Source organism: Peromyscus leucopus, chromosome 5, assembly GCF_004664715.2.
Source record: "Peromyscus leucopus breed LL Stock chromosome 5, UCI_PerLeu_2.1, whole genome shotgun sequence".
Taxonomy (NCBI): domain Eukaryota; kingdom Metazoa; phylum Chordata; class Mammalia; order Rodentia; family Cricetidae; genus Peromyscus; species Peromyscus leucopus.
In genome coordinates this window covers 75,120,635-75,135,083 of record NC_051067.1, presented here as the reverse complement: position 1 = coordinate 75,135,083, position 14,449 = coordinate 75,120,635, and the positions used below count along the sequence as shown (strand labels likewise).

The window sequence follows — 14,449 nt, the reverse complement described above, 5'->3', positions numbered from 1 at the left end:
GTCTCTGCTTCCAGAGTGTTGGGATTAAAAGCGTTCGCCAGCACGCCTGGTCATAATTGTAATTTTTTTTAATCATAAATGAAGAGCCGGTGCTGTGCAGCCCCGGGGTAATCGGGTAATCCCACCACTTGAAGATTACAAGGCGAGTCAGAAGTTCAGAGTCATCCTCAGCAATATAATGAGCTCCTGGCCAAATTGGGCTACAACAACAACAAACTTCTCAAACATTAATTGATCAAAGCTTTAAAATGAAGAATCCGCCAAGCCCGGGCGGTGGCAAGTTAGCACTTCCGGGAGGGAGGGGCCTGGCAGCCATCTCGGATTGGGCCCCGCCGAGTGGGCGGGGCTTCTCCGCTCGACGGGCCGGAATGGGTGTGCCTGCGGGAATCTCAGCCAATCAAGGTGGCGAAAGTGCCTCGCCCCGCCTCGCGCAGGCGCCTTCGCTCCGCGGAGGCGGGCGCTCCGCGCGTTCTCGGCGCCGGGTGTGCTTCCGGGCTGGTGGCGGCGTGACGTCAGGAGGAGGGCAGGTAGGTACGGGGTGCGGACCGGGCAGCGGCGACGGGGTGGCAGGACCTCGATCCCACCCCTGCGGCTAGGCGCGGGCGATGCGAGACCCGCGGACGCGAGCGGGTTCCCGGGGCCCCTAGCCGTCCACACGCAGAAGATGAGCCTCCAAGCCCAAGTGTGGACACGGTGCTTAGGAACAGGAGCTTGAGGGCCGGCGAGGTGGCTTAGCTAGCAGTGGCGCTTGCGGCCAAGCCTGACGACATGAGTTCGACCCCCGAGCGTGGTGAAAAAAAATCGATTCTTGTGGGGTGTTGTCTGACTTGCACACACTTCGTGGCACGCTCCCCCAACACACACAAAACAAGTGAATGTAGTTTTTAAGGGGCTGGAGAGATGGCTTAACGGTTAAAGCTTGTGCTGCTCTTGCAGAGGACTGGGGTTCAGTTCCCAGAGCTCACATCTGCCTGTAGCTCCAGAGAATCCAACCCTCTTGCACTCACTTGTTCGTAAACACACACATACACATAACTTAGTAATTTTTACGGTTGTTAGTAAGTAGGGGAAAGAGCTGAAATCGTCCTTGCTCTTTGTCCCATGCTCTTCTCAGTGCTTAACACCTGCGACGACTCCCAGCCGCAGCCTTCGCAGCTCCGTCCTTTAGGAAACTACTTTTTTTCCACATGAGGAAACCGAAGGTCAGCGGTAGCGGCTGGCCCGGAGTCAGGCAGCTGGGAAGCAGCAGGAGAGACTGATGGGCTGTCATCTGCTCAGGCAGGTGAGGTCAGGAATGACTCTGATGACCTCATCCCTGTGCATCCACCTGAGCAGCCTGCATGTAACCTGGCTGTGGAATTGTGACTAACCATCATAAGGCTTCAGAAGCCGAGGCTGGGGGATCTGAAGTACAAGGCTAGCCTGGACTACATGGAGGGGCGTGTCTCCCAAAACATTCTAACACGGACCCCAAGCCCACACCGATTCACAAGCTGGGTGTCTACACTTATTTCATTACGGCAAGCCCCAAAGTCATTCCTCCCGTCAGGACCCCATTTTCATCCTTTTGTTTGTTTTGTTATTGCTTTTTGAGATAGGGTCTCGCTGTGTAGTTCTGACTGGCCTGGACTTGCTGTGTAGATCAGATTGGCCTGGAACTCAGTCTGTACTCCTGGCTCTGCCCCCTGAGTGTGTGAGGCATGTGCCATCACGCCCTGAACCGTACTCCCTCCTGACAGATGAAAAGTGGGAGCTCCAGGAAAGTCAGAGACCCAGGCAGCCGTGACCCCGACCCGGCGGGCACTTAAGTGCTTGGCCATCGGAAGTATTTGGGGGAGGGGGCAGCAGGATGCCTCAGTAGATGAGGACACTTGATGCCGCCAAGCCTGACAACCTGCGGTCCGTCTCTGGACCCACATGGCAGAAGGAGAGAACTGCCTCCTCCAGGTTGTCCTCTGACCTGCACACACTGTGACACATTCGTACCTGGACGCACACTATGATTTTTTTTAACTTAGGGGTGGAAAGATGGCTCAGCAGTTAAGAGACATACTGCTTTTCTGAAGGTTCTGAGTTCAGTTCCCAGATGACTAACTGCTGCCCGTAGCTCCAGCTCCAGGGAATCTGCCATCCTCTTCTAGACTCTGTGGGTGCGCGCGCGCACACACACACACACACACACACACACACACACACAATTTAAAGTAAATAATTTTTTTTTTAAAAAAGTTCTTAAGCCAGGTAGTGGTGACACACACTTTTAATCCCAGGAGACAGAGGCGGCAAATCTCTGAGTTTGAGACCAGCCTGGTCTACATAGTGAGTCCAGAACAGCCAGCGATCTTACACAGAGAAACCCTGTCTTCAAAACCCAAAAAAGAAAGAAAAACTTTTTTTTTTTTTTACACATTTTACCTATTCATTTTGTATGCATTCGTGTGCATGGATATATGTCATGGCACGTGGAGATCAGGTCTGTTCTCTCCTTCCGCCGTGTGGGCCCCAGTTTTCAAGTTTTAAGTGGTTGGGGAACCACATCTCAGCCTTTTGGTTAATTTAAGATCAAGTGTAAATCATTGAGCACATCAGAAGACAGGTTACACTTATGTGTAATTCAAACTTACCAATAAAAATAAAATTGGGAGCCAGAATGGTGGCTCCATGTGTCATAGTAGCTGCCACATAATCCTGGAAGCCCAAAACCCTGGTAAATTTGAAAGGACACAAAGTTGTCCTCTGGCCTGCACTTACGCATGTTGTACACACACAGTAATAAAATTTTTTTTAAGAAATTGGTTTTCCCAAGGCCAGTCTTTTGCCTGATATCCATATGTGCTTTTAGCCTAGAGCAGTTGAGCACAGATATTCTGTGGTAAGAAGACAGAAACGTGTGTTATCCATCTGTCAGTTTTACCTGCCTGTGTTCACTCTAGACACCCTTCCTCCCCGACACAGCTGTCCCCTCCCCCAGTTCCGACAGTTCTCTAACTTACATGAGTCTCTGTGGCTCACCCCATTAGCATTTATTTCAAGAATGGGTCTCTGTAGCCCTGGCTGGCTTTGAACTTGATCCTCCCGCTTCCACTTTCTGAGTGCTAAGATTACAAGCATGTGCCACCACATGTGTTTTATGCAATCGGTAGAACCCAGAGCTTCCTGCATGCTAAACAATGCTATACTAACCAAGCCATATTCCTATCCCTTTTTTGTTTGTTTGGTTTTTCGAGACAGGGTTTCTCTGTGTAACCCTGGCTGCCCTGGAACTCACTCTGTAGACCAGGCTGCCTCTTCCTCCTGAGTGCTGGGACTAAAGGCGTGTGCCACCACTGCCTGGCTCTTATTTTTATTTTTTATAAACTTATTTATTTTGCAGTGCTGGGCATGGAACCCAAGATCTTCTGCATGCTAAGCAAGCACTGTCCCCATGAGCTAGATCCCTAAACTGTTTTAGTTTTATTTTGACATTGCCCAGTATATTGCCCATGCTGGTCTTCGATTTGGATTCCTCCTATCTCAATCCTGTTATCCTTAGTAGCTGGGGTTATAAGAATTACACCTGGCTCCAAGAAGTGACTTTAGGTCGGGTGATTGCATAAGGCCTCTGGCATTCAAGAGAAACATCAAAAACTACATCTTTGGACCCAGGGCTAGGCCGGCTCTAGGGCCCCTGCCTAGAATCCCCCAGTGAGGGGCAGGGAAGTGGGTCAGTGGTAGAGTGCTGTCTTGGTCTTTGTGAGGCTCCGAGTCCATGCCAGCAGTTTAGGAACAGTTTGGTTGCCTTGGCCTCTGCAGATAGCCAGGAACAGAGAGAGGAGAGGGGTGAGTGAGCTTCGCCTAAGGCTGAGAGGCAGTAGGGCCTGTAGGTTTGATTATAAACTAGACTGGGAGCCTCTGGAGGCCAGGGGATCATGACACAGTAGCACATATTGTGAGAGGCCCCTGCTGGGCCTGGGAAACTGTTCATTGACTTTCTACCAAGCCTACAGTCTGAGTTTGCTGAAAAGTTGAAGTGGGAAAAGAGAGAACTGACTCCTATAAGTTGTCCTCTGACCTTCACATGCTTAACATGCCATGCACATACACAATCAGGCACATAAAATAAGTAGTTTAGGATGTAAATTGAAAAGGAGCCCTTTGGGCTGAAGAGATGGCTCAGAGGTTAAGAGCACCGACTGCTCTTCCAGAGGACCTGAGTTCAATTCCCAGCAACCACATGGTGGCTCACAAGCATCCATAATGAGATCTGGTGCCCTCTTCTGGCCTTCAGTCATAATGCTATATACATAATAAATAAACAAATCTTTAAAAAGAAAAGAAAAGGAGCCCCTTGCAGCTTCTGCCTCCAGAGCAGGGCAGTAGGAATGGAGGCCTGGGTTAGGACACAGACCACCATCCCTGCTTGGTCACTCCAGCAGAGTCTGGAGCCCCATGGTTCTCTTACTGCCTTTCTGTCTGTCTGTCTCCCTCCCTCCCTCCAGGCTGTCCTTGGATGCCAGGTCACAACTCAGCCACTGTGAACTTCAAGACATAGGAAGAGCCAAGCCAGACCACCACACAGCCACATCAGCCTGTGGCCTCTGCAGCTCCACAGGAGGATACACCCCACCGCTGCATGCATTGACCAGGCCACTTTCCCAGTGCAGCCTTGTTAGTGAGGACCTGTAGGCAGCTCCCAAGATGGTGAGTAAAAGATTCCCAAGCCTGGGTTTCTCCTGGGTGCCAGCACAGCCTCCAGGCAGCCCTGCCCCTCTCAGGCTCTTGTTGGTAGCTAGTGATTGTTGTGCATAGTGGTTGCAGACCTTTGCTGGGCACTCAAACCACCACCCAGCAAGTCCTCTCTCCATCTAGATCTCGTTCCCTCCTTGCCCCTCCCTTCCTTTCTGATGCCATGTAGCTGAGGATGATCTGACCCTTCTGCCTCAGAGATCAGTCATATCCAAGTTCTGGGATTATGGCTGCTGCTGCAGAGCCGGGGCCGAAGCCGGGGCCTCATGCTTGCTGGGCAGGCACCCTGCCCCTGAGCCGCCTCCCCAGCCGCTGTGAAGTGTGGGGGGTGTTCCTGCCCACTCCTTCTCCAGTGCAGTTCCACGAGACTGTCACCCTGAAAAGGAGGCCCTGCACTGCTGAGCTGTCACTCTTGAAAATGTGTGGCAATTGTACGCTTGTCTGTTGACTGTAGAGTGGGTGCACATGCATGTGTGGTCAGCTTGGGGGAGCAGCTTCTCCTCTCCACCATGCGGGCTCCAGGGTTCACCCCCATCTCCTCAGCCCTAAGTAGTCACCCTTTGTCTTCCCCTCCTCACTGTCCCGAGAACTCGTCTGCCTTCAGACTGGACTCTCCCTGCCATGAGCATGTGTGCGGTCCTGTCCCGTCTCCCAGTCAGCGTGATGTGTTCACGGTTGTCCCATGTACTGTGCCCAAGGCAGGGCTGGTCTCAGGACTCTAGGCAAGTGCTTACCACACTAAGTTACGGCTACAGCACTGGACCAGGATTTTGTTGTTGTTGTTTATTTTTGAGATTGTATTTTGATTACATTTCTCCCCTCCCTTTCTTCCTCCAAATTCTCTCATCTATCCCTCCCAGCTTGCCTTCATCTTCATGGCCACTTTTTTCATCCCTCTTTCTTACGTGTGTATATGTATTTGTAGATACAAGTATATTCCCAAATATAACCTGTTGAGTTCTTACAATGTCACATGTGTGTGTTTCCAGCGCTGACCATTTGGCTGGACAGCCCATTGGTGTGTTTCTCCTCGGGGAAGGCTTCCTCTCCTGCTCTCGATTTCCCTCAGTTGCCTGTAGTTCTTTGTGTAGGGTGGAGGCCTCATGGTCTCTCCCCACTTTGGCATGTCTGTGGTGTCCTTGTTCAACTCACATTTGGGTGATCGTGTTGGTTTACAGGTGTAACTTCTGATGTTACTAGGAGACACAATCTCACAGCAAAGTCCCTGATGCTCTGGGGCTTACAGTCTTCCTGTTCCCTCTTCCACAGAGTCCCCAGAGCCTTAGGTATGGGAGTGGTTTGTAGATGTGACCACTGGGTTGTGGTTTTCTGTGGTGGTCTCTGTCTGTTGCAAAGAAAAGTTTCCTGGATGATGGGTCAAGACCAGCAGCTCTCAGCCTCTGGTTGAGACCCTTTGAGAGTCACATGTCCCAGATCTCCTGCATTTCAGATACTTACATTACAGTTCATAACAGTAGCAAAATTACAGTTATGAGGTAGCAACAAAATAATTTTATGGTTGGGGGATCACCACAACATGTGGAACTATATCGAAGGGCCTAGCATAAGGTCTGGCTTCCGTCCCTAGCACCCCATAAACCAGGTGTGTGCACATCTATAATACCAGCCTTGGGAGGTGAAGGCAGGAGGGTCATGGCCACCCTCAGCGACATAACAACACTGGGAAGGTTGAGAACCCTGGAGGAGGATGTGGGAAGTCTGGCGTGGAGTGAGGTGCTGTAGGCAACACAGCTCAGCTGGTCGGCATTCTGGTCAGTTGCTCCTCCCTGATAACTGTTTGGAGCGTTCTACTGTGAAGAACAAGTCCTGGGCTCTGAACAGCCCAGCACAGCCGCCATGTCAGAAGCTGAGACCCTTGCATGCTACGGTCGGACATCTCTGCGTAGTTGCGCTTTCGGAGCACAGCCAGCTCTCGAACTCACAGCGATCGCCTGCTAGCTGGTGCTGGAGGGCGAGGGGTGTCTTTAAATGTATTTCATGGGTGGCCTAAGAGAAATGCTAGCAGGGCATTGTCATACCAGCTCTCGCAATGCTGAAGCAGGGGGATTGCCCTGAGTTTGAGGCCAGCCTGGGCTATGGAATGAGATTCTGTCTCAAAAAAAAAAAAAAAGTAGAAATGGCTGTAACTGAGTTGGTGGAGTGCCTGTCTAGCGTAAGGTCTGGATTCCATCCCACTCCGCCATAAACCAGGTGTGGTGCACGTCCACAACACCAGCCTTGGGAGGTGAAGGCAGCAGCGGGGTCACGGCCAGCCTCAGCTACATAACAAGTTTATGACCAGCTGGGCTACGGGAAACACTGTGTAAAAAAAGACAAGCCATTAGGAGTCCGTGGCCATCCCCACTTCTTTACTATTGCCTACAGCCCCCCAAAACATGCAGCCACTCCTGTAAGACAGTGCGCCTTGAGGAATTCCCGAAGCGGTAACAGTTGGTTTTCCAGCCAGGCTGCCCCTGTAGATCAGACCCTGGATAGAACTTGAGCATGTCCCCAGGCCCTGCACTGTCCTCTCTCACTCATGCTTCCCCTCTGCTTCCAGGGTGAAAGGAAAGGCCAAAACAAGTACTATCCCCCAGACTTCAACCCCGAGAAGGTAAGCAGCCTCCACAACCCCTCAGCCTCAGGGACCAAGTGTCCCAAGTCACCCAGAGAAGACCCCAAGCCCTGCAGATGTGGGCAGGCTCTGCCCAGTTACCATGCCGGTGCATGTAACGTCCTGCTGTAGACGCTGGTGTCCTGGGGGCTCCTGGAACTGCTTCCTCCAGATACCCAGGACAACTCTGTCCCTGGCTCCAAGCCGTGTACCTTACCAAGAGCTCCCTCCACACCGCCCATGGTGCTTGTAGGAGGTCAGACGGAAGCCCCTTCCCCCCGGGGAGGCCCTTGTCCCCCAGCAGTAGGAACAGCAAGGGAACAAGCTGCCCCAGTGTGGCCTTGCCACACCTTCACTCACCCTTTCCATACAGCATGGCTCTCTCAACCGATACCACAACAGCCACCCCCTTCGAGAACGGGCTCGGAAGCTGTCACAAGGCATCCTTGTCATCCGGTAAGGAACTATCCACCCCCTCTCCCAAGACCTCCACCTTGCATCAATCTCATGTCCCCATTGATTGGCCCAGTGCTGGCTGCCAGGTTCTAATCCGTAAAGCAGGAAGACAGTGCATCAGTCAGCTATTGCTGCGTAACAAAACAGTAAGTATTTGTTATTGACAAGTCTGGTGCCTCTTCTGGACTCGGAAGGGCCTGACGAGGCCTTCTTTCTTCAGGGTAGGGGCTTGGTAGCTGAAGACCAGTTGGTCCAGTGGGGCCTTGGCCTGTATAGACAGGCTTTCCACGGTGGGTCTCTCTTCCAGCACACCAGCAGTATCATGGCTCCAAAAGTGCCAGGACTCTTAAGGCCAAGACCCAGACCTGTCACACTTGTCCCTTCTTCCCCTTCGGTTGCCCAGTATGGATCCTGATTCCAGGACTGGGGCCAGACTCTTGTTTTGCGTGGGACAAGCCACAGAGTGATGTGCAAGGACATGACCACAGAAGGAAGAGTGACCAGCCAGGACCTCCAGATACTAGATGGCCTGAGGCAGGAGGATCACTGGGTCCAGGAGTTTAAGAACAGCCTGGAGAGCATAGCCAGAATATATCTTAAGAAGAAAGGGAGCAGCATTGGCTCAGTGGGGGAGGGCATTTGTTGCCTAGCCGGACACCTGAATTCAGTCCCCAGAACCCACGCAGTGGAAGGAAAACCAGCTCACGACTGTCGTCCTCTGACTGCCACACATACGAGATAAATAAGTCAACAATGAAAACTCTTGTCTCTTCTCTAGGTTTGAAATGCCATACAACATCTGGTGTGACGGCTGCAAGAACCACATCGGCATGGGTGAGTTCACCACCACCCTGCCTGCCCCTTCAGCCCCCCTGTGCCAGGTGCTGTGAGACCCCGAGACACTGTCACCCCCAAGACCACAGAGAAACCCTGTCTCAAAAAACAAACCAACAAACAGAAACAAGCAAACGGGTGAGAGACAATGGCATGGGACACATAGGGCAGGCACCCCTCCAGGAGCTGTGCCCTCTCCAGCTGCCCAAGAGCCCTCGTGCCTTGTGGAGGCCTCATTCTATAGAACCTTTATTCCCAGCCCAGCGAGGCCTGCCATTGAGCCTTCTCTTGGAATTGCTCATCCTGGGCAGGGGCAGGACCTCTCTGCAGTGAGCAGGGTCTCAGGACCTGCCCCTGGGTAAGGGCAGGGCAGGGATTTTCTTTGGATCCAGCACAGGCCAGGAAAGCAAGGACAGATGTTGCTATGGTAGGCTATGGGCAGACAGTGCCATGTCTGTGGCCGACCCCGGCTCACCTGTTCTAGTCAGGCTCTGTCACTCAAGGTCGGAAGGCAGGACTGTATCACCTCCCAGGAAAAATGGACATTTGTGAAAGGAGTTCTGGAAGCTGACTTTCCACTCACTCAGGTAGCAGGTCTTTGCTTATTTGCAAGAGTCTGACTGTGTCACCCAGGCAAACTCCACCTTGCCTCTGCCTCCCAAGTGCTGGGTCTCAGGTGTACCCCCAAATCCAGCTCTCCATTGACATTATTCCCAGAGCCCTGTGTGATCAGAATTACAGTCATCTCTGTTGACTAGATGGGAAACTGAGGCCCAGAGGGCTGAGGCACCTTGCGTAGGGATACACAGTGAAAGCAGGGTTGGAAACTGAGCCTCCTGTTCCAGTCCACACTTTCCTGTGGCCTGGGTACTCCTGTGCCTCCCAAACCTCACTCTCCTGCCCTGAATTTCTGTGCCCGCCCTTCTGGGGCACCTGCCCTGCCAGACAACCAGCCACCAGCTTGTTCCCACCAGAGAAAAGCTGTTGCGGGTGCCTTGGTCCCAGCCTCTCTCCCACCCTCTCAGGTGTGCGCTACAATGCAGAAAAGAAGAAGGTTGGCAATTACTACACAACTCCAATCTACAGGTAGGAGCGTCTGCTGGCACCTTAGGACAGGCGTGCTAGCACAGGGGAGAGAACGTGGCATCTCCCCCCAGAGCCGTCTGTCAATCAGGGCTTGTCCCTCCCTCCTCCAACCCTTCGTGGCTCCCCCCTCCCCCAGGAAAAGCTCAGGCCCCCCTCATTCACTCCGCTTCAGGCCATGCAGCTTCTGCCCCTTCACACAGGAAGATAAATGGCCCCACCCCTGTGCTGTTCACACACCACCTTCAAAGAGACCTTTCCTAAAGCCATCACCTGTTAGGGGGTCACTCTTCTCGGGCACGTGCTCATCTCAGGCACGTAGCCCCTCCCTCAGCAGACTGTCTACTCTGCTGACTAGCAACATCCCAGCTGCTGCCACCAGCCTGGCACAGAGTAGCCAATGGAAGGAAGGAGGGATGGGGGGAGGTGGGGGAGGAGGGGAGGAGGGGAGGGAGGGAGAACGGGGTTGGCATATAAAATGAAAAAGAAAAATTTAAAAAAAAGGGTGGGTGGGTGGGAGGGAGGATGCTCAGGTGGGTGACTAGTTGAGTGGGAGAGTGAATAGGTAGAGGATGGATAAATGGGTGAATGATTGGTGGGTGGATTAATAGGTAGGTGGATAGATCTATAGATGCGTAGATGGACCAATGGGCAGGTAAGTGGATAGATGGATTAGTAGGTAGATGGACAGACATGTAGGGGGATAAATGGGTGGGTGAGTGGATGGACTGATGGGCGGGGTGGGTGGATGGACTGATGGTGTGGATGGACTGATGGGTGATGGACTGATAGGGGGTGGATGGACTGATGGGGGTGGATGGATGATGAGGTGGATGGACTGATGGGGGTGGATGGACTGATGGAGGTGGATGGACTGATGGGGGGGTGGATGGACTGATGGGTGGATGGACTGATGGGGGGTGGATGGACTGATGGGAGGTGGATGGACTGATGGTGTGGATGGACTGATGGGGGGTGGATGGACTGATGGGGGTGGATGGACTGATGGGGGGGTGGATGGACTGATGGGGGTGGGGATGGGGGGGGGGGGGGGGGGGGGGGTGGATGGACTGATGGGGGGGGGGGGGGTGGATGGACTGATGGGGGGTGGATGGACTGATGGGGGTGGATGGACTGATGGGGGGGTGGATGGACTGATGGAGGTGGTCGATAGGTAGGTGAGGAATGGGCAAATGAGTAAAAGAGCAGCCTTAGTGTCTGGGTGGTTGGTATGGAGACAGTCTGACTGTGTAGCCTAGGGAGTGTTGGGATCACAAGTGGGTACCACGCACCCTGCACCAGATGTTGGCCAGCACTGGAGCATGCTGAGCAGGCGCTGTACTTTGGACCCCCAGCCCCTTCAGTCTCATGGTTGCCCCGTCTGGATGCAAGCCTGCTGTCTTCCTTGGGGTGACTGCTGGGTGCAGTGGGTGCTGCGTGATTCCTCAGAGTGTGGTACACCAAAGGAAGTGGGCGTGGTTCCCCGATAGGACCTCTGCATCCTAAGTCCAGGTCCTCTCCAGGTTCCGGATGAAATGCCACCTCTGTGTCAACTACATCGAGATGCAAACAGACCCTGCGAACTGTGACTACGTCATCGTGAGCGGTGCCAGTCGCAAGGAGGAGCGTTGGGATATGGAAGACAATGAGCAGGTGCTGACCACAGGTGAGCACCATCTGCTTGCCCATCCCACATGACCCCAGGCTGCTTCCCCAGAGTCATGCTTACGTGGTCCTTGCAGAGCATGAGAAGAAAGAGAAACTGGAGACAGATGCCATGTTCCGCCTGGAGCATGGCGAGGCTGACCGCAGCACACTGAAGAAGGCCCTCCCCACGCTCAGCCACATCCAGGAGGCCCAGAACGCCTGGAAGGATGACTTCGCTCTGAATAGCATGCTCCGCAGGCACTTCCGGGTGAGGGGCCCACAGTGGACATCAGCAGACCCAGACCTGTGCCCACATCCCACTTGCAAGCTGGTCATTTCCCCTCTGAGCCCCAGGCTCCCTGTGTACAGCAAGCACATAGTCATGCTCCTGCCTCATTCCTTCCTGCTTTATAACATTCCACTGACTGAGAAGTTTATATGCTAAAAATGTATTATTCGCTGCTATACAAGCTGGGAGTCTAGCATTAAGGCATCTACAAATCGACTCTGTACAGAGTGCCTAGTCGGGTTCCTCAGAACTTCCTGCTGGGTCCTCAAGGGCCAGACAGGACACGCAGGCTCCTTATGGACTGATCCCGTGATCCTGTGATGAAGGCGAGCCCTCACAACCTGGTCGCCTGCCCAAATCCTCATGTGGTCAACCATCACACAGCGAACTAAGTTTCAACATAAGCAGGGAGCCAGTTTTGATGATATCTGTCTGTGGTTACAGCCACTCGGGGGACTGAAAATGGGAGGCTCCCAAAAGCCTAGGAGTTGGAGACTAACCTCAAAAACAGAAAGCTGGGCCGTTTGGCTCATGCTTATAACCATAATGCTCAGGAAGCTGAGGCAAGGGTACTACTTCAAATTCCAGGTCCGTCTGGGTTGCCGAGGGAGACCTTACCCCCCCCTCCAAAAAAAGAGGGGTGGGTAGAAAAAATTCTAGAAACTCAGCATTGGCAGTGTGGCCAGGCTTAAGTGTGGCATTAAATTTCCTGTCTCCTGTGTGGACCTCCCAAGTACTGGGATCACAGGCATGGGCCACCCTACCTTCTTTATCATCTTACAGAATTTATCTAGTGGGTCACACCTGCAGCCCATCATTGATCAAAGTGTGTTGTAGCACATGGCCATCGTTTTGGCATGAATGCATGAGGGACAGAACACAGGACACTGACATGAACCCCTCCACTTGGGTCCCCTTTTGCATCACAGTGCTGTATGGGCCCTTCCCTTGCTTCAGTGTCAAGGGAGAAACTGAAACCCAGCGCCAGGAGTGAGACCTGTGGGTGTCAAGGAGGCAGGGCTCTGACCTCCCTCCCTGTGTGTCCCACCCACCCCCAGGAAAAGAAGAAAGCCATGCAGGAGGAGGAGGAGAAGGACCAGGCGCTGCAGGCGAAGGCCAGCCTAGCCATCCCTCTCGTGCCAGAGTCAGAGGACGACCGGAGGCTGGCCGCCCTGCTGAGGTTGCACACGCTGGACTGTGAGTGGTGGCCCTGGACCAGGAGGTCCCTGCTCCCTAAGGGACCCTGTTGCTCAGTGGTGGGGAGGAAGCTCAAGGCTTGGGGTCTGGTCTACGCACACTCTGCCCCTGAACCCCAGACCCTGTACAGTAGTAACCCTTCTTCTCCACAGCCTATGAGGACAAACAGAAGCTGAAGCGCACCGAGATCATCCACCGTTCTTGGTTCCCCTCAGCCCAGGGACCCAGTGCCAGCAGCAGCAAAGCTAGCACCGTCCTGAGGAAGCTGTGCCAGGGCCGCAGACCAACCCCCAGCACCACAGGCACAGTGGGGGACCTGGGCATAGTGAGGAGAAGGTCTCGAGACGTTCCAGGAAGCCCCCAGAGTGCTGCAGACGGTCCCTTGCCAGCAGAACCGAGAGGGCCACCAGGAACCACCCAGGATGGCCCTCGAGAGACAGCAGAGGCCCCTAGGACCAGTGAGACACCAGAATCCAACAGGAACTGTAGAGAGCAGGCCTTACCCCTAGGTTCCTCCCAGGAGGACCTACTGCACCCCAGCACCCCCAGTGCCTCCCTGGTGGCCGACTACTCAGACTCAGAGAGCGAATAGGGGAGTCAGAATTCCGGGGGCCAGAAGCCAGGACCCGGACTCGGCCAGACCTTACGGACTGCAGGCCCCGTGGCTACAGCCCAGCCAGACCTCTCTCCCTCTACAGATCATTATTTATTGAGTCTTGGTGAGGATGTCTGCCGGGGGTAGCCGCTGACACCCTAAATTAAAGCCCTGTTCTCTGTCCCTGGCTTGGGTTGCTGAAGTCACCTAGTAGCTGTCCTCCTTCACCTCCACCAGCTAGGCCACCGCTGTGACAGGACTCCCACAGGACAGGAGGAAGGTTGGCCATGGCCGCCATGCTGTGGCGTTGGCGGCAGCGGCAGGGAATGCCTTCAATCCTAGCACTCAGGAGGCAGAGGCAGGTGGATCTGAGTTCGAGGCCAGCCTGGGCTACATAGTGCTTTCCAGGTCAGCCAGACAGAGAAATGCTGTCTTGAAAAATAAAAACAAAGCTGGGCAGTGGTGGCGCACACCTTTAATCCCAGCACTCGGGAGGCAGAGCACTCGAGAGTTTGAGGCCAGCCTGGGCTACAGAGTGAGGTCCAGGACAGGCACCAAAACTACAGAGAAACCCTGTTTTGAAAAACCAAAAAAGAAAAATAAAAACAACAAAAGGTTGGTCATGGCCTGGGGTGGCCTCCTGAATGAGGGAGCAGGGACTACATAGGAAGGTTAAAGAGGGCCAGGCTGCTGGAGCCACAGAAGTAATACTAGGGGAGGCAGACAGGACACCCAGCCTGCATGCCATAGGCTGCTGTGAGCCACTCATGACCCGACCACCAGAAATGCCCTGGTCCCACCAGTGACCAGGTGTGTGCTGGCACACACCTGTTACCCTGGCACCCCAGCAGTAGAGGCAAGGTGTCGTCCAGGCCAACCTGGGCTAAGTAGAGAAATCCATGTTTTGCTTTTTTAAGATAGGGTTTCCGCTATCCCTGGCTGTTCTGGAACTCACTGTAGATTAGGGGGAACTCAGACTCAGAGCTCTGCCTCTCAAGTGCTGAGATTA

General features: G+C 53.6%; 1 protein-coding gene across 2 annotated transcripts; it reads left to right on the top strand.

Moving 5' to 3' along the window:
* Positions 1 to 452: 452 nt before the first annotated feature.
* Positions 453 to 13,623, top strand: Ccdc130 (coiled-coil domain containing 130). Of its 2 annotated transcripts, XM_028858650.2 has the most exons (11): positions 455 to 527; positions 1,115 to 1,282; positions 4,479 to 4,680; positions 7,286 to 7,339; positions 7,713 to 7,795; positions 8,574 to 8,629; positions 9,655 to 9,715; positions 11,236 to 11,378; positions 11,455 to 11,627; positions 12,707 to 12,845; positions 12,998 to 13,623. In XM_028858650.2, the coding sequence occupies exons 3-11, from the start codon at positions 4,678 to 4,680 to the stop codon at positions 13,435 to 13,437; spliced, it is 1,152 nt and encodes a 383-aa protein (XP_028714483.1). In that variant the 5' UTR covers positions 455 to 527; positions 1,115 to 1,282; positions 4,479 to 4,677; the 3' UTR covers positions 13,438 to 13,623. The 2 variants fall into 2 exon arrangements, with proteins under 2 accessions (XP_028714484.1, XP_028714483.1); XM_028858651.2 differs by lacking the exon at positions 1,115 to 1,282 and having other exon boundaries at positions 453 to 527.
* The last annotated feature ends 826 nt before the right edge of the window (positions 13,624 to 14,449 follow it).